Source organism: Salvelinus sp. IW2-2015, linkage group LG27, assembly GCF_002910315.2.
Source record: "Salvelinus sp. IW2-2015 linkage group LG27, ASM291031v2, whole genome shotgun sequence".
Taxonomy (NCBI): Eukaryota; Metazoa; Chordata; class Actinopteri; order Salmoniformes; family Salmonidae; genus Salvelinus; species Salvelinus sp. IW2-2015.
Window position 1 is genome coordinate 6006709 of NC_036867.1, and position 21704 is coordinate 6028412.

At 41.9% G+C, this 21704-nt stretch overlaps 1 protein-coding gene across 2 annotated transcripts in view; it reads right to left on the minus strand.

The window, feature by feature from the left end:
* The window catches only part of LOC111953960 (GTP-binding protein Rheb), a 33841-nt gene extending 12393 nt beyond the window's left edge, over nt 1-21448 (minus strand). Inside the window, exons 1-2 of one of the 2 annotated variants that reach the window (XM_023973448.3) lie at nt 21255-21448; nt 10850-10921 (exon numbers count right to left, since the gene is read on the minus strand). In XM_023973448.3, coding sequence (XP_023829216.1) covers nt 10850-10921; nt 21255-21306 — 124 coding nt within the window. In that variant the 5' untranslated portion in view covers nt 21307-21448. The remainder of the gene's footprint in view (nt 1-10849; nt 10922-21254) is intronic. The other variant, XM_023973449.3, reaches the window with a different exon arrangement.
* Nucleotides 21449-21704: the final 256 nt, after the last annotated feature.

Genomic DNA, 21704 nt, shown 5'->3' on the forward strand with positions numbered 1-21704 from the left:
CATCCCAGAGTGCTGCGTTGTGCCCTTCTCCCTGAGCGTGCTGTGCAATCCGAAGTGTCTCTCACTCACTCACACGCCTCTCCGTCACGTGATCGTGATTTTCCTCACAGGCTACAAGTTAAGACAGACACAGTGGGGACGCAACTGCGCGAGTACTTATCCAATTCCGAGGTGCATATTGAAGTTATTGGATGAACTGTCCACATTTACTTTTCGTCAGCCAACAAGATGAGTAGGCCTCACAAACAGCAAAAGCACTAGCCTACGTCAATCTACTATCCCCCATAGTACAAAAGTCGACCTATTCTATTCTGTGCGAGAAATAAATATTCCAAACCATCTGGGAAAGTTGTGGGATGCGATAGATCCCAAATTAATACAACAACTGGCATCAAAAACACTTTTTTAAGCAATGTGGCTGATGCAACAGATCAGAACATTTAGCTTAAAATGTTGATAAACTATTAGGCTATTTCTTCACATTATAAGCACAGCAATGYRCACAYGGYAGTAGGCTATAAGCGTGAATGTTCCATTAGCGGAAAAYACCATTATCAAAAGTGACCACAAATGTRATTATGCATGTRAYGCTTTYATTATAAAKGTGCATTTTTATGGTGAAAACGCTCTCCCCCAAATTTGAAACTCACGCGCTGCTTATATATGCCAGTTAGGCTCTACACCTCTTGTAAAGCAGATTCATGTGCTTAATTTTAARAACTTATTTGGCCACTTTAGTTGTGATACAAACCTTTTTAAAACATATAGGCCTAWGGGCTAGGCTTCGTGAGCGGTGCGACTATGATTCGAACAAGTCGCAAAAAAATGCATTGTTTCTAATGCTGGRCRTCATTCACAAGTGATAATATATAATTCAAGTGATAGGATAATATTGTCACCCATCAGACTATTCTTGATTTAATCTTGTCTTTACATATACAGTGRCTTGCGAAAGTATTCACCCCCCTTGGCATTTTTCCTATTTTATTGCCTTACAACCTGGAATTAAAATAGATTTTTTKGGGGGGTTTGTATCGTTTGATTTACACAACATGCCTACCACATTGAAGATGCAAAATATTTTTTCTTGTGAAACAAACAAAAAATAAGACAAAAAAACAGAAAACTTGAGCGTGCATAACTATTCACCATCCCAAAGACAATACTATGTATTGTTCACCTTTTGCAGCAATTACAGCTGCAAGTCTCTTGGGATACGTCTCTATAAGCTTGGCACATCTAGCCACTGGGATTTTTGCCCATTCTTCAAGGCAAAACTTCTCCAGCTCCTTCATGTTGGATGGGTTCCGCTGGTGTACAGCAATCTTTAAGTCATACCACAGATTCTCAATTGGACTGAGGTCTGGGCTTTGACTAGGCCATTCCAAGACATTTAAATGTTTCCCCTTAAACCACTCRAGTGTTGCTTTAGCAGTATGCTTTGGGTCATTGTCCTGCTGGAAGGTGAACCTCCTTTCCAGTCTCAAATCTCTGGAAGACTGAAACAGGTTTCCCTCAAGAATTTCCCTGTATTTAGCGGCATCAATCATTCCTTCAATTCTGACCAGTTTCCCAGTCCCTGCCGATGAAACACATCCCCACAGCATGATGCTGCCACCACCATGCTTCACTGTGGGGATGGTTTCTCTCGGGGTGATGAGAGGTGTTGGGTTTGCGCTAGACATAGCATTTTCCTTGACGTTCAAAAAGCTCAATTTTAGTCTCATCTGACCAAGTACCTTCTTCCATATGTTTGGGGAGTCTCCCACATGTCTTTTGGCAAACACCAAACGTGTTTTCTTATTTTTTTCTTTAAGCAATGGCTTTTTTCTGGTCACTCTTCCGTAAAGCCCAGCTCTGTGGAGTGTACGGCTTAAAGTGGTTCTATGGACAGATACTCCAATCTCCACTGTGGAGCTTTGCAGCTCCTTCAGGGTTTGTTGCCTCTTTGATTAATGCCCTCCTTGCCTGGTCCGTGAGTTTTGGTGGGCGGCCCTCTCTTGGCAGGTTTGTTGTGGTGCCATATTCTTTAAACATTTTTAGAATGGATTTAATAGTGTTCTGTGGGATGTTCTAAGTTTCAGATATTTTTTTATAACCCAACCCTGATCTGTACTTCTCCACAATGTTGTCCCTGACCTGTTTGGAGAGCTCCTTGGTATTCATGGTGCCGCTTGCTTGGTGGTACCCCTTGCTTAGTGGTGTTGCAGACTCTAGGGCCTTTCAGAACAGGTGTATATATACACTGAGATCAAGTGACAGATCATGTGACACTTAAATAAAGTCCATCTTTATGCAATCTAACTAACTATGTGACTTCTGAAGGTAATTGGCGGCACCAGATCTTATTTAGGGGCTTCAGGGCAAAGGGGGTGAATACATACGCACGCACCACTTATCTGTTTTTTATTTTTTTGAAACAAGTTATTTTTTTTCATTTTACTTCACCAATTTGGAGTATTTTGTGTATGTCCATTACATGAAATCCAAATAAAAATCAATTTAAATTACAGGTTGTAATGCAATAAAATAGGAAATACTTTTGCAAGGCACTGTACTAAATAATATATGTGTGACATTTGTTATGATTTAGAATGGACCATTATCATGCAACTGTATCGAAACATGCACTTAAATAGCGAATGGAGGACACTTTTCCCCGTAGTTTATTTTCATGCCAGCCAGGTAGGCTATACTCCTGATGCAAATATAAGCAATGTGCTTAATATTAGGAAAATTGAGAAATAAATATAGTAGGCCTAGCCTATAGAAAGCTGATGGGATCCTCCTCTTTTTATTAGCAGCCATCACTCTGTTTTCTCCCTCAATTGCATAGCCTATATATATTTTTTTTTATTATTTAATTTTTATTTAACCAGGTAAGTTAGTTGAGAACAAGTTCTCATTTACAACTGCGACCTGGCCAAGATAAAGCAAAGCAGTGCGACACAAACAACAACACAGAGTTACACATAGAATAAACAAGCATACAGTCAATAACACAATAGAAAAAAATATATTTAAAAAAGAAAGTCTATATACAGTATGTGCAATGGCGTGAGGAGGTAAGGCAATAAATAGGCCACAGTAGCGAAGTAATTACAATTTAGCAAATTAACACTGGAGTGAAATAATGAGCAGATGATGTGCAAGTAGAAATACTGGTGACAAAAGAGCAGAAAGTAAAATAAACAATATGGGGATGAGGTAGGTAGATTGGGTGGGCTATGTACAGCTACAGCGATGGTTAGCTGCTCTGACAGCTGATGTTTAAAGTTAGTGAGGGAAATATAAATCTCCCGCTCAGCGATTCGTTCCAGTCATTGGCAGCAGAGAACTGGAAGGAAAGGCGGCCAAAGAGGTGTTGGCTTTGGGATGACAGTGAGATATACCTGCTGGAGCGCGTGCTACGGGTGGGTGTTGTTATCGTGACCAGTGAGCTGAGATAAGTCTTTGCTAGGTTAAGCTCCGCCTTATAGATGACCTGGAGCCCGTGGGTCTGGCGACGAATATGTAGCAAGGGCCAGCCGACTAAAGCATACAGGTCGCAGTGGTGGTGGTATAAGGGGCTTTGGTGACAAAACGGATGGCACTGTGATAGACTGCATCCAGTTTGCTGAGTAGAGTGTTGGAAGCTATTTTGTAAATTACATCACCGAAGTCGAGGATTGGTAGGATAGTCAGTTCTACGAGGGTATGTTTGGCGGCGTGAGTGAAGGAGGCTTTGTTTGCGAAATAGGAAGCCGATTCCAGATTTAATTTTGGATTGAAGATGTTTCATATTAGTTGGAAGGAGAGTTTACAGTCTAGCCAGAACATAGCTATTTGTAGTTGTCTACATATTCTAAGTCAGAATCATCCAGAGTAGTGATGCTAGTCAGGCGGGCGGGTGTGGGCAGCGAACAGTTGAAAACATGCATTTGGTTTTACTAGCGTTTAAGAGCAGTTGGAGGCCACGGAAGGAGTGTTGTATGGCATTGAAGCTCGTTTGGAGGTTAGTTAACACAGTGTCAAAGAAGGGCCAGATGTATACAGAATGGTGTCATCTGCGTAGAGGTGGATCAGGGAATCACCCGCAGCAAGAGCGACATTGTTGATATATACAGAGAAAGAGTTGGCCTGAGAATTGAACCCTGTGGTACCCCCATAGAGACTGTCAGAGGTCCGGACAACTTCCGATTTGACACAATGAACTCTGTCTGAGAAGTAGTTGGTGAACCAGGCGAGGCAGTCACCCAGTCACCAATCACATGCGGTGATTGACAGAGTCGAAAGCCTTGGCCAGGTCAATGAAGACAGCTGCACAGTACTGTCTTTTATTGATGGCGGTTATGATATCGTTTCGTACCTTGAGCGTGGCTGAGGTGCACCCGAGACCAGCTCGGAAACCGGATTGCACAGCGGAAAGGTACGGTGGGATTCAAAATGGTCAGTGATCTGTTTATTAACTTGGCTTTCGAAGCCTTTAGAAAGGCAGGGCAGGTTGGATATAGGTCTGTAACAGTTTGGGTCTAGAGTGTCACCCCCTTGAAGAGGGGGATGACCGCGGCAGCTTTCCAATCTTTAGGGATCTAGGACAATATGAAGAGAGGGTTGAACAGACTGGTAAAAAGGGTAGCAACAACGGCGGCGGATAATTTTAGAAAGAGAGGGTCCAGATTGTCTAGCCCAGCTGATTTGTACGGGTCCAGGTTTTGCCAGTTATTTCAGAACATCTGCTATCTGGATTTGGGTGAAGGAGAAGCTGGGGAGGCTTGGCCAAGTAGCTGCGTGGGTGCGGAGCTGTTGGCCGGGGTTGGGGTAACCAGGAGGAAAGCACGGCCAGCCATAGAGAAATGCTTATAGAAATTCTCGATTATCGTGGATTTATCGGTGGTGACAGTGTTACCTAGCCTCAGTGCAGTGGGCAGCTGGGAGGAGGTGCTCTTATTCTCCATGGACTTTACAGTGTCCCAAAACGTTTTGGAGTTAGAGCTACAGGATGCAAATTTCTGTTTGAAAAAGCTAGTCTTTGCCTTCCTGACTGACTGCGTGTATTGGTTCCTGACYTCCCTGAAAAGTTCCCTGAAAACTATTCAATGCTAGTGCAGTCCGCCACAGGATGTTTTAGGGAATAGGGAATGTTGCGCAACATGAGCTCACATGAAGTGTTTGATTMGATTTTCGAATACATTTGCATTGATGTCAGAGTGATTAGAGTACAACAGAGCGCTGAGTACCAGGCAGTTAGCAAGTTTGGTAGACTACTAATGACCAGCAGCAGYATCAGAGCTTGGAGAAGCCTAATTGCCATGACTAAACGGTCACGTGGAATTTGACTGCCTTCATGACTTGTGACCACTGGTGTGGCGGTAATATGGTCACTGCCACAGCTCTAATCGTGAGTGTATGCCTGCGTGTGCGTGCGCCTGTGTTGTTGGTGTGAGTGTGTCTACCTACAGTGCCTTCAGAAAGTAATAACACCCTTCGACTTTTTMCACATTTTGTTGTGTTACAGTCTGAATTTTAAATTGATTAAATTGAGATTTTGAGTCACWGGCCTACACACAATACCCCATAATATCAAAGTGKAATTATGTTTTTTGAAATTTTTACAAATTAATAAAAAATTAAAAGCTGAAATGTCTTGAGTCAATAAGTATTTAACCCCTTTCTTATGGCAAGCCTAAATACGTTCAGGAGTAAAAATGTGCTTAACAAGTCACATAATAAGGAACTCTGTGTGCAATAATAGTATTTAACATCCTTTTTTTGTGTGACCCCATGTCTGTACCCCACATATACAATTATCTGTAAGGTCCCTCAGTCGAGCAATGAATTTCAAACACAGATTAAACCACAAAGACCAGGGAGGTTTTCCAATGCCTCGCAAAGAAGGGCCCCCATTGGTAGATGGGTAAAACATTTTGAATATCCCTTTGAGAATGGTGAAGTTATTAATTACACTTTGGATGATGTATCAATACACCCTGTCACTACAAAGATACAGGCGTTCTTCCTAACTCAGTTGCCGGAGAGGAAGGAAACCGCTCAGGTATTTCGCCATGACTTTAGAACAGTTACAGAGTTTAATGACTGTGATCTGAGAAAACTGAGGATGGATCAACAACATTGTAGTTACTCCACAAAACTAACCTAATTGACAGAGTGAAAAGAAGGAAGTCTGTACAGAATAAAAGTACTCCAAAACATGCATCCTGTTTATAACAAGACACTAAAGTAATACTGCAAACAATGTGGCAAAGCAATTAGCTTTTTGTCCTGAATACAAAAAGTGTTATGTTTGGGGCAAATCYAATACAGCACAATACTGAGTACCACTCTCCATATTTTCAAGCATAGTGGTGGCTGCATGCTATGAGTATGCTTGTAATCGTTAAGGGCTGGGGAGTTTTCAGGATAAAAAAGAAACAGAATGGAGCTAAGTACAGGCAAAATCCTGGAAGAAAATCATGCTCAGTCTGCTTTCCATCCGACACTGGGAGATGAATTCACCTTTCAGCAGGACAATAACCTAAAACACAAAGCCAAATCTACACTGGAATTGCTTACCAAGAAGACGGTGAATGWTCCTGAGTGGCCGAGTTACAGTTTTTACTTAAATCTGATCGAAAATCYATGGCAAGACTTGAAAATGGTTGCCTAGCAATGATCAACAACCAATTTGACAGAACTTGAAGAATTTTGAAAATAATAAATGGGCAAATATTGTACAATCCAGGTGTGCTAAGCTATTAGAGACTTACCCAGAAACWCTCACAGCTGTAATCGAAAGGTTGCTAGATCRAATCCCCSAGCTGCAAAGGWAAAAAYCTGTCGTTCTGCCCCTGAACAAGTCAKTTCACCCACTGTTCCTAGGCCGTCATTGTAAATAAGAATTTGTTCTTAACTGACTTGCCTAGTTAAATAAAGGTTAAATAAAAAAAATCTTCACTTTGTCATTATGGGATATTGTGTGTACATGGGTGAGAAAAATCTATTTTGAAATCAGACTGTAACACAACAAAGTGTGGAATAAGTCAAGGGGTATAAGTACTTCACGAAGGCACTGTATGTATATGATAGACTCTGTAGCTATATGWGATGGGTAAGGTAGAACACTAACGTCCGGAAAGCTCCCCTGGCTCTTCATCCCTTTTGCTCTATGCAAATGACCTGCTGTGGTGTTGAGAGTCCACCTACACAACCAWTTCATAAAAATGCTAAAGGTATCAGGAAGGGTCATTGACATGGCAGGTTTCAGCAATGTGTGTGTCTGAGGATGTGAGGGGAGTGGAGCTGGAGTGGAGCGAGGAGCGGAGTGTCAGTAATTTGGCTGGAGCGTGGATCGGATTCAAAAAATGTTGGAGCATCGGCCTTCCCTCCCTTCAATTTCGCTMCGGTACCGCTCAGCCACAAGCTCTGGACATGCTCTGCCAAGCATTTTTCATTTCCTTCACTGTTATTTGAATTAGGCCTATTCTGTTGTATTTATTTAACCTACCCCACCACTAATGCGCAGCGATGTTGATATAAGTCGACCAAGAAATAGGTCCCAGCCTGTGTAATTGAAGACAACACATGAGCACATGCAGCAGCACTGGACACATGTTGATTTATACACTGAACAAAAATATCAACACAACATGCAACAGTTCATAGAAGGTAATCAGTCAATTGAAATAAATTCATTAGGCCCTAATCTATGGATTTCACATGACTGGGAATACAGATATGCAGGGGCGTGGATGAGAAAAGGAGTCAGTATCTGGTGTGACCACCACTTGCCTCACGCAGCGTGACATCTCCTTCGCATAGAGTTGATTAGGATGTTAATTGTGGCCCGTGGAATGTTGTTCCACTACTCTTCAATGGCTGTGTGAAGTTGCTGGATATTAGTGGGAACAGGAACACGCTGTTGTACACATTRATCCAGAGCATCCCAAACATGCTCAATGGGTGACATGTTCGGTGAGTATGCAGGCCATGAAAGAACTGGGACATTTTTCAGCTTCCAGGAATTGTATACAGATCCTTGCGACATGGGGCCATGCATTATCATGCTGAAACATGAGATGACGGCGGCAGATGAATAGCACGACAATGGGCCTCAGGATTTTTCCACGATAAAATGCAATTGTTTGTTGTCCAGAGCTTATGCCTGCCCATACCATAACCCCACTGGCACCATGGGGCACTGTCACGTTCACTGGAATAAATGTCGGACCAAGGCGCAGCGGATGTTGAGTTCCACATCATTTATTAGAAAGTGAAACTAAGCAAAGACAAAAACAAATAAACAATAAACTAACAACGAACCGTGACTACAGAGTTGCTACGTGCACTRACTCAAAACAATATCCCATAAACACAGGTGGAAAAAAGCTACCTAAATATGATCCCCAATTAGAGACAACGATTACCAGCTGCCTCTAATTGGGAACCATACACCATCACCAACATAGAAAAACAAACCTAGAACCCCACATAGAAATAATAAACTAGACTAACCCCCCAGTCACACCCTGACCTACTCTGATATAGAGAATAGGGACTCTCTATGGTTAGGACGTGACAGGCACTCTGTTCACAACATTGACATCAGCAAACCGCTCACCCACACAACGCCATACCTGTCTGCCATCTGCCCGGTACAGTTGAAAAAGGGATTCTTCCACGAAGAGAACACTTTGAGACGTTTTTTGACAGTTTGTGCAGACATTCTTTGGTTGTGCAAACCCACAGTTGCATCAGCTGTCTGGGTGGCTGGTCTTAGATGATCCCGCAGGTGAAGAAGCCGGATGTGGAGGTTTTGGGCTGGCATGGTTACACATGGTCTGCGGTTGTTAGGCCGGTTGGATGTACTACCAAATTCTCTAAAACAATTATCTGGCAACAGCTCTGGTGGACATTTCTGCAGTCAGCATGCCAATTGCACGCTCCCTCAAAACTTGATACATCTCGGCATTTTGTTGTGCGACAAAACCGCACATTTTAGAGTGGCCTTTTAATGTCCACAGCACAAGGTGCATCTGTGTAATGATTATACTATTTAAAATCAGTTTATTGATATACCACACCTATCAGGTGGATGGATTATTTTGGCAATGGAAAAATGCTCACTAACAGGGATGTAAACAAAATTTGTGAACAAAATTAGAGAGACATTCTTGTGCTTATGGAGAATTTCTGGGATCTTTGATTTCAGCTCATGAAACATGGGACCAACACTTTACATGCTTTATACAGTATTTATATTTTTATAGTTAAAAAAAGAGTCTAAGTTTGTAACAGTGCTAAAGTTGTCTATCAACTGTAAAATGTGAGCGCAACAGAGCAAGTTACAASTGAAGTATCTGATCATCAATAGATTAGAGAAAAAGCCAGTTGTTTAACACAGCGCCACATATCATCAGGTGGGTCCAGATGAAGCCTATGACATGTTGTTGAAATGTAGAATTTTTTATTTAACCTTTATTTACCTAGGCAAGTCAGTTAAGAACAAATTCTTATTTACAATGGCGGCCTACCCCGGCCAAACCCTAAAGACGCTGGGCCAATGGTGCGCCGCTCTATGGGACTCCTAATCATGGGTGTCACGCCCTGAACATAGTAAGCTGTTTTTTCTCTGTGTTGGTTGGAGCGTGATGGTGACTTGGGTGGGTTATCTAGGTGAATTTGTATGTCTATGGTGGCCTGATATGGTTCCCAATCAGAGGCAGCTGTTTATCGTTGTCTCTGATTGGGGATCATATTTAGGCAGCCATTTCCCTTTTGTGTTTGTGGGATCTTGTCTATGTTTAGTTGCCTGTCTGCACTATTTGTATAGCTTCACGTTTCRTTCGTTGATTTTGTTGTTTTTGTTCAGAGTTTCATTCATTAAAAGAAAATGTACACMTACCACACTGCGCCTTGGTCTCACTCATATGACGATCGTGACAATGGGTGGTTGTGACACAGCCTGGAATCGAACCAGGGTCTATAGTGACGCCTCTAGTACGGAGATGCAGTGCCTTGGACCGCTGCACCACTCGRGAGCCCAAGCTTCTTACGATAGCCTACTTCCAAAATCAATCGGTACAGTCACAAAGGCAGATGGGGTGTTTGTTAAATTATATTTTTTAACCAAAAAATGATGGAGCGAATTCAGAGGCTGTTTTTTTTCCTGTGAGGGCTGAGCAATTTTTAGCGGAGATGGAGGAACGGACGTTGAGTGCCGGAGAGCTACGAGGGCAATGAGAGGCTGTGTAAGGGCTATTTGATAAAACATGTGAGTGATGGAGTGCTGCATCAGATGACTTGGCCTCCACAATCCCCCGACAAACAAATTGAGATGATTTGGGATGAGTTGGACCGCAGAGTGAGGGAAAAGCAACCAACAACTGCTCAGCATATGTGGGAACTCCTTCAAGACCGTTGGAAAACATTCCTCGTGAAGCTGGTTGAGAGAATGCCAAGAGTGTGCAAAGCTGTCATCAAGGCAAAGGGTGGCTACTTTGAAGAATCTCAAATAKAAAATATATTTTGATTTGTTTAACACTTTTCTGGTTACTACATGATTCCATATGTGTTATTTCATAGTTTTGATGTCTTTACTATTATTCTACAATGTAGAAAATAGTAAATATAAAGAAAAACCCTGGAATGTGCAGGTGTGTCCAAACTCTTGACTGGTACTGTATGGGTGTGTGTGTGTGTGTGTGTGTGTGTGTGTGTAGTGTGAGCTTCACCATGAATGAGGAGTATAGATAAATGCACCTGGCTGTGGTCCAGCAGAACTCAGAGACCTGGGTGGGTGGCTAGTCCTGCCAACACAGGCCAGCAGCAGGGGAGAGGGAATGAGATCACATACACACACACACATACTTACTGTTTTCTATAGTTGGGTCATATGAGTCGACAAACTGGCCTTCCACAAACTGTATAGTCAAGGAAGATTTCCCTGTAAAGGAGATAGACACTTGTGAGCTTCAGTGTGTTTAATTAAGAATCCTTGCTGATCGATCACAATAAATTGTTCTTTGATTCACAAGTGGTATCATTSATCAGCGTCCTAGGAAAAAGCCAAATACTCAGCCTGCCTTGACTGAACAGAGTGGGTTTGCTCATATTTTGCTAAATGTCAAACACTGCCTTGTCTAGAGCTGTAGAAAACACAATGCATGCCATTTCCAAATCACATTATGCTCCCTTCCAAAATGGGCAATATTCAAGAGACGGAGCATAGCTCAAATGCTGTTAAAATTGGTACGTGGTAAACTACTATTTATGGCCTTTTACAAACAATTCCATGATATCGACGTACGTCAGAATAGCAGCTTACTAACATTAACGCATTTGAGCAATTCTCTAGGGTGGAAAAAAGCTAGCCCAGTGGCCTTTATTCAATAAAATGTAACTCTTCAAATAAATATCAAGAAGACTAGGCTAGTCAATATAAGGATTTCTTGCTGCATTCATAAGCCACAGTGTTTATCATCTAGAAGTAGCTTAACACACAGGCAGGATATTACAATGGTATACTATCATTAGCCTAGATGTCCCCACGACGTACTATTACTACAGATGCCTTTTTCTATCTATACAGTCCTCCAGCAGCCTGTTGCTATAACAACCGAGAGTGGAGCGTGGCCATCCACGGTTGGAGACGTGAAGTCTCTCGCTAGCTGGGAAAAACMCGGAGGACGAGAGAGCAGCTCGCTCCCATTTTCAATGCTCCACTAGTCTCTCATCAATTCTGAATGCTCACCTCCCAGTCCAAACGAACTCTCTTGTCTCCCTGGGTGGCGAAACTCCAGGGACACACACGGTGGTCAATTTTAGATCGATATAAACACCTGAATAAAAAGGCTACATGTTGGGGTCTTTTAGCAAAGGATAGTCAGTTACACAATGTGTAGGAAATGCATACCATTCAAACCCGGTTTTAGAWTAGGTTTGAGGAATATACATTGGAAATGAAAATGCATGTACAATGCACATCATTCCAAACCGGTTTCAACCCTGTTTTCAGTTTGCTTTGTTGAAGATACATTGGAAGTGCAAGCTAATTGTAAATCATTCTAACTCCAATCCATACCAGGTTACAGTTTGAGGTAGACACTAGGCTTCGGCAGTATTCCGTATACTTTTGAAGTACCGACAGTATGATTTCCAATACCATCCCCCCCCAAAAGAAAGAAAATATATTTTAAACAAATGTGTTCACTAAAATTCTATTGGGCGAGTCACATGGTATACTTATTACCTAAAAGCATGTGGCGCAAACATGAAGATCCACTGTTGAGCAAGCAGCATAAGAGGTGAGTGATCAAGTTCCGCTTGAAATGTAAAAATAACTTGAAATAGTTATTAGTGAAAACCATATATTAGTTTTAGTTTAATGTCACATGTAGTGGAATGTCAAGTACAGTGAAATGTCAAGTACAGTGAAATGCTTTTCTTGAAAGTAATACTATGTAATACTAAAAATAACATAAGGTAGAACAAAAACATGAGAAATAAAAACAAGAACATGACAAACAAAGTAATCATACTACACTGAACAAAAATATAAAACGCAACATGCAGCAATTTCACAACCGTTCACAACTTTGACATCAGCAAACTGCTCGCCCACATRACACCATACACGCTGCACCGTCTGCCATCTGCCCGGTACAGTYGAAACCAGGATTCATCTGTGAAGAGCATGTCTTACCTTGCTTCAAAGTAGCCGAGCCAAAATCAGATGATATCCGTGGAGGCAATTATTTTAAATCAACTTCTTTCATTGTCCAGTAGCCAAAGGCACAATCCTAGCAAAAGRTAAAAATMTGTCGTTCTTCCCCTGAACAAGGCAGTTTTAACCCACTGTTCCTAGGCTGTCATTGAAAACAASAATTTGTTCTTAACTGACTTGCCTAGTTAAATAAAGGTAAAATATACAAAACATTTTTGAAAACCATGCAAGTTGTTGCATATTAGATCTCCCCTCTTTCAACATTTCTAAGGGATATTTTCATCTCTGCCACATGAAACTGCTCACATGTGCATTGCATTTTTGACAACAGTGTTTTCCCACTAATTGCAKTATCAAGCGAACATTTGCACGTAGCTTACTGCCTTGTGCATGGCTGCTCTTATAATGCTGAAGATGCTGAAGAAATAATACTTTATCAACATTTGAAGTTAAAAGGTTCTGATCTGTTGCATCAGACTCATTGTTTTTATTTTGTTATAATTATGTAGCCTAGGCCTATTGGTTGTATGAATTTGGGATCTAGCGTCCCACACTGTCCCAAGGTCTGTTAGGAATGGGCTATTTCTTGTCGATAAGCGGACCAATAGAATAGGCAAACCTTTCTTCTACAGGGGATAGTAGATAGTAGGCTAGTCATTTTGCTGTTCGCTACTCATCTTGTCGCCTGAGAAAAGTAAATGTGGACAGCTGTTCTAACATCTTCAAAGTGCACATCAGAATTCAGTAAGACGGACCGCACATCGTTGCATCCTGGACTTGCATGTTCTGTTTATATGAATTACCATAATCCAAATGGGTGATTCTCATGAAACCAGTTTTAAAATGTCTGTAGCAAATTGAGTTACAAAACCATGATGCATCTKCAAAAATAAACTATTATTCTGAGGACTAAGATGTCTAGTTTTTCGAGAAAGTGTCTTATATTAAATACATTTGTCTGAATTTTGTCAATTTTCACCCCAAATTCTCATTTGCGAAATGTGTCCGGATTAAATTCTCGGGTCATTTTATTTAAAAAAATAACTTATTTGAATAAAACACAAAATATGTTGGTGTAGTTTGTCCATAAATCATAAAAATGGTATACTAGTTGAAGTTTACATGAAACTATAATATTTATTACGTGCAAGCACAGTGTCTGTGGACATACTGTACAACKTTTTTTCAAGTTCCTCTAAAAACTCAATAAAGCTTTATTCCACCTTGATACATCATCTAGAGCAGGCTTGGGCAATTCTTTTCCATGGAGGTCCACGTTAGAATATATTTTTGCCATCGCGGGCCAGAATTATACTACAAGATTATACATCATGTGTATGACTGTGTTGACAGATATATCTACTGTAAATCACGCCCAGATATGCTAAAGAAAATTATTTTTTAACACACACAGAAATAAACCACATCCATGATCTCCTTTTGGTAGGTATTTTCATTATTAAACATGCAATGAACTACAGAGGGAAAAGTACACTGTGCATTCAGCACCACGGACAGAACTCTTGTTAACGGGTATGCACAAAAACCCAAGAAAGAGATTGAGCTCAACATTACATTTAAACTACTCAATCAGTGTGAGAAGTGAAGTCTCTGATGGGCATTGACTAGAGCAGTGAAGTCAGGTATAGTTTCTGACGTCGCTATACTCAGSATTGCTGAGAGGTGAGAGTCAGTAAGAGATGATCTCTGCCTTGACTTGTTATATTTCATCACTGAAAATGTCTGTTCACATACATAGGTTGACCCCAACAGTACAAACATCTTCTGAGCATGACTCCTAATCTTTGGAATGTTTTGTTCATCGAGAGATGCATCGAACCTCATCAGTGACATTGGAGAACTATTCAAAACAATCACTACATCAGATTGAAGATCGATCAGCTCAAGTTGCAGGTCAGTGGGAGTGTTATCCACATTTTGAAGGTGAAAGGAGAGGAAACCAACAGCATGTCATTTTCCAACACTTTGAAATCCTCAAAACGACGAGAAAACTCACTGCTCAAAGCACGCAGCAGCGGTGTATACCTCTCCCGCTGGTCATCTGATAGGGAACAGACTAGTAGTGTTGGAAGGTGGATGTATACTTCTCCCGCTGGTCATCTGATAGGGAACAGACTAGTAGTGTTAGAAGGTGGATGTATACTTCTCCCGCTGGTCATCTGATAGGGAACAGACTAGTAGTGTTAGAAGGTGGGTGGCCCTTCCCTTGTAGTTTGGAATTCAGTTCATTCATGAGGGCCATAATGTTCACGGTGAAGGCAAAATAAGCCAATCATTTTTCATCTTGCAGTTGAGGGAAATCCACATATTTTCCTTTCATTTGCAAAAACTCAGCAATCTCCGACTTCAGGTCCCACACCCTTTTAAGCACCTTCCCCAAACTCAGCCATGTCACATTTATGTGGTAGGGGAGATCTACATGACCCGACTCTGTCTCTTCCAAGAGTGAGACAAACTGCCTGTGGTTTAAAGAGTTTGCTCTTATGAAGTGACTTATCCACAACATGGCTCATTTTCAGACCACATTTACAGAGCACTTCCTGATGAATAATGTAATGCAGGAAAATCATTTGAACTACTTGAACTTGTATCCTTTTCAAAAGGCCAAYATTTTTTCSTGTCAAGTTTGGGCACCCATCAGTGGTCACACTGGATAACTTTTCAAAACTCAGTCCCAGCTTTGCTACACACTTATTAACCTCCTCCAATAAATCTTTCCCTGTGGTTGTGCTCTTCATTGACWGCACTGAAGCAAGCTCCTCTGTAAWYTCAAWGTCTGGGGTTATGCCTCGTAAGTATATCAACAACTGCACCATGTCACGTGCATCACTGCTCTCATCCAGGRCCAAGGAGAAATCCTTTACCTTGTCTTTCAACTGTTGTTCCATATTCTCTRCGATGTCCTCAACACGGCGTGTCACTGTTCATCTTGACAGGGAAACATTTTCAAACAGCTCTTCTTGTCGGGGCAAAGTATCGCTGCAGAGTCAATTAAACATTCTTTAATGAATTCGCCCTCAACGAATGGCTTGCTATGTTTAGMAATTTTGTGGGACAGTACATAGCTAGCTCTCGCAATTCAGTCGTTTGCTGAAWAGCCCTTGCTGCTTTTGCAACTGAGAAAGCTACTCTTTCGATGCACTTGCCCTCTGCTCAGAATACATATTCCTATATTTCTCTGCATGCTTYGTCTGGAAGTGTTGGGACAAGTTGTAGTATTTCAGGACAGCGGATACTCTCTTTGATACCTCAATRAAGAAAKATTTTGWTGTCCACTCTCGCTGGAACACCCTACATTCATTGTCTACTTTCMTTTTCTTTGAAATCKTAGAAAAACTCATTTTTGTGCAATTTCTAGCTAGCTACTATTTGTAACTGKGACGTTTGTGTCAGCCTGACAGTCACTGTYTGTCCTCGTGCAGTTGTTATTTATACGTGCCTTCAAAATAAATGTCCCACAAGCGGTGGGAGTTAAATCATTACACAAAGGCGAGTGTTCATTGGGCTATTCATTTGAATAACAAATACGTTTTTCAAAACTTTACTATCAAAAAWTCTTTGTGATCTGAGTATGATTCCACCGGCCGTATTGAATCAGGTCGCGGGCCGGATACGGCCCCCGGGCTGGCCTTTGCCCTGGCCTGATCTAGAGGAGTAGTCCTTAGATGAGCGCAAATTCAGAATGAAGTTCTTATTCTCAAACACCCTTTTCCCCACTTGGCCTTGTCATTACCGAAACGGCTAAAGAGATTAAATTAGGAAAGAGTCAGATTAAAATGTTATAATATTTGTATAATTTCATTTGAAATATTTTGATTTTTAGTGATATGTTCAACTCTGGCCTTGTCATTAGAGGAGCAATGTTAAAAAATATTTGTTTGTTTATAACTCTTTTGGACTTCGTAAACTGCAGAGAATTTTGTGAAAATGTTGGTAAAAATGCATAATATCTGATCAAAAACATAATAATAATAATAAAATAGATAAGTACAGATCCTAATCTCAGTGATTAAAGAGGAAATTGAATAATATTTTTTTTTACAGTTTCGTGAGAATGACCTAAATGGAATTTATGTAATTCTGAGCACCGTGGGTGGACGCCCTAATCAGGTTACGCACCTAATGCATATGRGTCCCGTAAATCTCTAAAATGTCCGGTAAATTAAAATGCTGCTGGTGAAATGTCCGACGCCACATTTTCCTAATGGAAACCCAGGGMGGTAGTCATTGTGTCATGAAGCCTTGGAGTTATTGGGAACAGGAATGACGGTGGTCATTTTAAAACGTGGGGATTACAGACTGGGACAAGGAGAGGTTGAAAATTACAGTGAATATTCCTGCCAGCTGTTCTACGCATGCTTTGAGAATGCGCCCTGGAATACCATCAGGCCTCTCAGCCTTGCGAGTGTTGACCTGATTAAAGACCTTCCTCATGTCGGGCTCGGAGAGGGAGATCACCCAGTCTTTTGGTGACGCCACTCACACAATGTTGTTATTATTGAAGCGTGCATAAAATGCATTGACTTCGTCTGGTAGAGAGGCATCGTTTGGCGGATCACGGCCGTAATGGACTGTAGCCCCTGCCACATGAGGCGGGCATCGGAGCATGTGTAATATGATTCCACCTTATTCCTAGATTGTCCTTTTGCTCGTTTGATGACTCTGAGGTCATAGAGGGACTTGTTCCCGTCCTCAGCCGTAGCCTCAGAGTTGTCTGCGATAGTTTAGGGTTGTCCTTTAGTTTAGCGCCAACCTCTGTGTTAATCCAGGGCTTTTGATTGTGGAAGCAGCAAACCTTCACTGTGGGGACAACGTTGCTGATGCATTTCCTAATGAAGCCAGTTTATGGAGGTGGTCAGCTCATTGATGTTATCGKTGGAGTCTCAAAACATATTCCAATCAGCGCTAGCAAAGCAGTCCTGTAGCATAATCTCTGATTCTGGAGACCATTTTCAACAGAGCGAGTCATGGGTATTTCCTGTTTGAGCTTCTGCTTGTAAACARGAAGCAGGAGTACGGAGTCATGATCTGATTTGCCAAATGGCGGATGAGGGAGGGCCTTGCATAATTGMGAGTGGGTAAAAAAATAGTGGTCTAGGACTTTATTGCCCCTAGTGGCGAAGGAGACATGTTGCTGGAAGTTAGGCATCACTTGTCTTAATGACGCCGGCAACCAGAAATGCAGCCTGTGGATGTTTTCCTGCTTGTTTATAGCCTTGTACAGTTTGTTAAGTGCCAGCCTGTTATTTTTCTCGTCCTGAGTTGGAATGTATACAACAGTCAAGAATACAGCTAAAAAAAGTCCTAGGGAGGTAGAAGGGTCGGCATTTGACCATCAGGTATCCCAAGWCGGGTAAACAATGGTCCAACACTTCCACCGTGCTCAAATCAGCACATCAGTTGTTGTTGATGAAGATGCAAACCCCCTCCCCCCCTTCTCCTCTCAATTCCCCTGACTCCACAGCTATAATGTTAGGTGGCTAGCCTGCAATATCAAACTTCTTAGTTACAGCAAAGACAATCAATCCCATTCTGGATCAAGTGCGAGTAGCCTTTTGAGATAGTTGTATAASTTGTCTGTTGGGTTGTCTGGTGGGTTGTCTGTCCTTGCATTTAGTTTAGGCTATGTTTGCTTGCGCTTGTTAGCAKTAGGATGGCATCTGCTATGGGAATTCGCAAGTACTTTGTTAACATTTGGAAAGAAATAGCACCCCTTGTATACACTGCAGTAATACAGTATACCCCAGTATGGTAGAGGAACAGAATGAAGGTATGGRAATTTGGATATACCACCCAACCCTAGTTTACACATTGAAAATGCATTGACCTGAMCCAATGGGTGGAGAAACAGGAAGGAGTAGTGTATTCCATGGCACTGTGCAAACTGGTTTCCTCCTCAATGCATTGGCTTTAATGAGGCACGAGCCAAAGCGCATGACCACAGGACATATTTAAAGATTTAGCACGACTCCATTACAAAGACTGGAGACATGCCAATTTACAGCTTTGCTATCTAGGAGTCCTCTGTTTCGCACAGCGGGAGCCCTTTGGTCCCTTAGTATACAGTACAAAAAAATATGCATATTATAGTAAGTAGCCTGACAAAACAMWTTWTTTTTATTTTTATTAATAGCTTGAGTACAATATCTTACTAGGACTATAGGATGGCAAACAAATGTTTTATGAGGACATGAAAACAGAGAAATGGGGAAATCTTCAATTGTTTTACAGCCCATCTGTTGAATTTATTTGAACACTGGAATTGACTAGTAGCAGGCTGTAGGCTACATTTTAATCCATGTACTGTCGTAGTCTATTGTATTGATTTTCTTGCACTTGTCTTGTGAATGAACCAAACTTATGGAATGGCCTAGGCCAATAGTCCCAACATTGTTAGATTTTTTTCTCCCCAATTCCATGGTATCCAATTGGTAGTTAGTCTTGTCTCATCGCTGTAATTCCCGTACTGACTCGGAAGAGGCGAAGGTCGAGAGCCGTGCGTCCTCCAAAACACGACCCAATCAAGCCGCTCTGCTTCTTGACACAATGCCCATTTAACCCGTAAGCGAGCCGCACCAATGTGTCGGAGGAAACGCCGTACACCTGGCGACCGTGTCAGCGTGCACTGCACCCGGCCCGCCACAGGAGTTGCTAGTGCGCGATGGGACAAGGACATCCCTGACGGCCAAACCCTCCCCTGACGGCCAAACCCTCCCCTGACGGCCAAACCCTCCCCTAACCCGGATGACGCTGTGCCAATTGTGTGCCGCCCCCATGGGTCTCCCGATTACGGCCAGCTGCGACAGAGCCTGGACTCGAACCCAGAATCTCTAGTGGCACCGCTCTTAGACCACTGTGCCACTCGGAAGGCCCTAGTACCAACATTGTTAATTGTCTTTGTGAACCAAACTGCGAGGTTTGTTTAAAAACTGGCTGTGACATCTAGGTCCAATCCCTGACAGTAATATYCAAATGATGTGTAGCCTCAAAATCTCTTGCATGGAAAATATCCACTGCTCCTTGTGGACTAAGTTCTGAAGACAGCTTGGAGACAATCATGTTAGGGGCTCAACTTCTGACATTGACTGCAATACCAAGGTGGCGTGTCTAAGCCTAGGCTAAATTCCACTCACATTGGGATTCAACTAACGTCTGGTGGTGGTGTGGAAAGCCAGGATGTCCAGTATGACTGCATGGAGGAGAACACAACAGCTTTCACATTCCACAGTCCCAGCTCCCAAGAGTCCAATCCAGGCTATGTCAAGTGTGATGTGATGCGATGTTCGCACGCCTGCCCCCAGCAACCTTTGCACACTGTGTGTGTGTGTCAKCCCAGTCCATACACRATGGCTCATGACATACAAATAAGCCTGTCCATGTACGATATCAGCGTGTCCATAGTAATATCAGCCATCTTCATTTTGGTTGAAATGATATTGAGACAACCGGAGTAGTGTGATTTTGAAAYAAATACCATTTGATAAGATTCAATTCTGTGACATCATAGGTTAGCCTAATTCTGAATCTAAAGGTTTGGCTAAATCAGCACGCTTCAGTTCGGTCGAACGCATACTCCCTTAAACAAGAAGAGAGCGGCAATAGTACTGTTTGTCCATTTTGAGACGCCGTAGGCACTTCTTCAAAATAGTCCGAAAATACTAAAGACTACATTTAAAACGGATTAGTTGCATCTAAAATAATCATGTCTTCAACTGCACTCACAAGACCATCATTTTCTTGTTTAGAGACAGGCCTTTGAACAAGTCTCCTGGTAATTCCTACCTGCATCTCTTAGTGGATGATCTTTCAATGTTAGTGTCCATTCACATCGCACAAAATAGGTCAATGAATTAGGCCAGCATGCAATTATTGGTTTAAAACGTACAGGGCTGTCACTTCACTAGCATATGGAATGTMATTTGAGGTAACTGGACAAATTCTCCCTTAAAAAGCTGCCACATGGACATTAATGCTTCTACTTCGTGAGTCGTGACGTATTAATTTAAGTCCCAGCATCAGGACCGCTTGCGCTGTCCTCAACTGCTGTGGCATCAACTGTGTCTTGCTAGTGGCTTCTGTAACCACTMTTTTTTTTTTAACAAACATTGACTTAACAAAATAAATTACTGTGTGCATAACACAATTAACTATAGACTTCCATTTAAGTTATTCAATTACAATTGATGAGGATAATGCATCACGTGCCACTGACTGCATATTTTATTCAACGAAACGTGAAAATGTAGCTTACGAATCGAGATTCTGTGGTTTTAGCAACACTGGTCCAGGGGTACATGCTGCTGTAGCTAGTAGTGCTACACAAAATCTCTAGAGTCGTGAGTTTCCAGTCGAGTGACATTCAGCTGACTGGCTGATTTAACAATCAATGACCAGGCAGCAGTAGCTATGTGCATGCCGTTTAGGCTACATATTTGCTAGTAGTATGTGTAGTCATCGWCAATGAACTTGCCTACACAGAAAGCGCACAAAATACTTCGCTATCACCGAAAACGACTAAATTGCGCCCACTTACCCACGGATCTGTATCCCAGGACGGCGATTTTTCGGGATTTCGGTTGAGGCATCTTTTAACGACACTACATCAATATCGACATACAGAAGCCTACACAACTGATCAAAAACTGGAACAGATGTCAAATGCTATGTCGAACACGATAAGGAGCAGAAATTACGCGTGGAATTAAAACAATTTAAACGGGGTGGAAAGTAGTCGAGCATCTGTATCCTCCGCGTCACTCCCCAAAGCAATACTATCTGAATTATTAATGACTGCCCGCGGTTGGTTGGTTGSGCATAGGCAGAAAGGAGGGTCTCTGTCGTCTTCTTGGGCTGCGGTTGGATAAGGTATATTCACTGTTTTCACAAGCACGAAATTCATTGGTTGTCAAATACGACGACTGGATAATTTACTATCAATTTCGTTATGATGGCACTCTGACAGCAATTTTTGTCATGTAAAAAT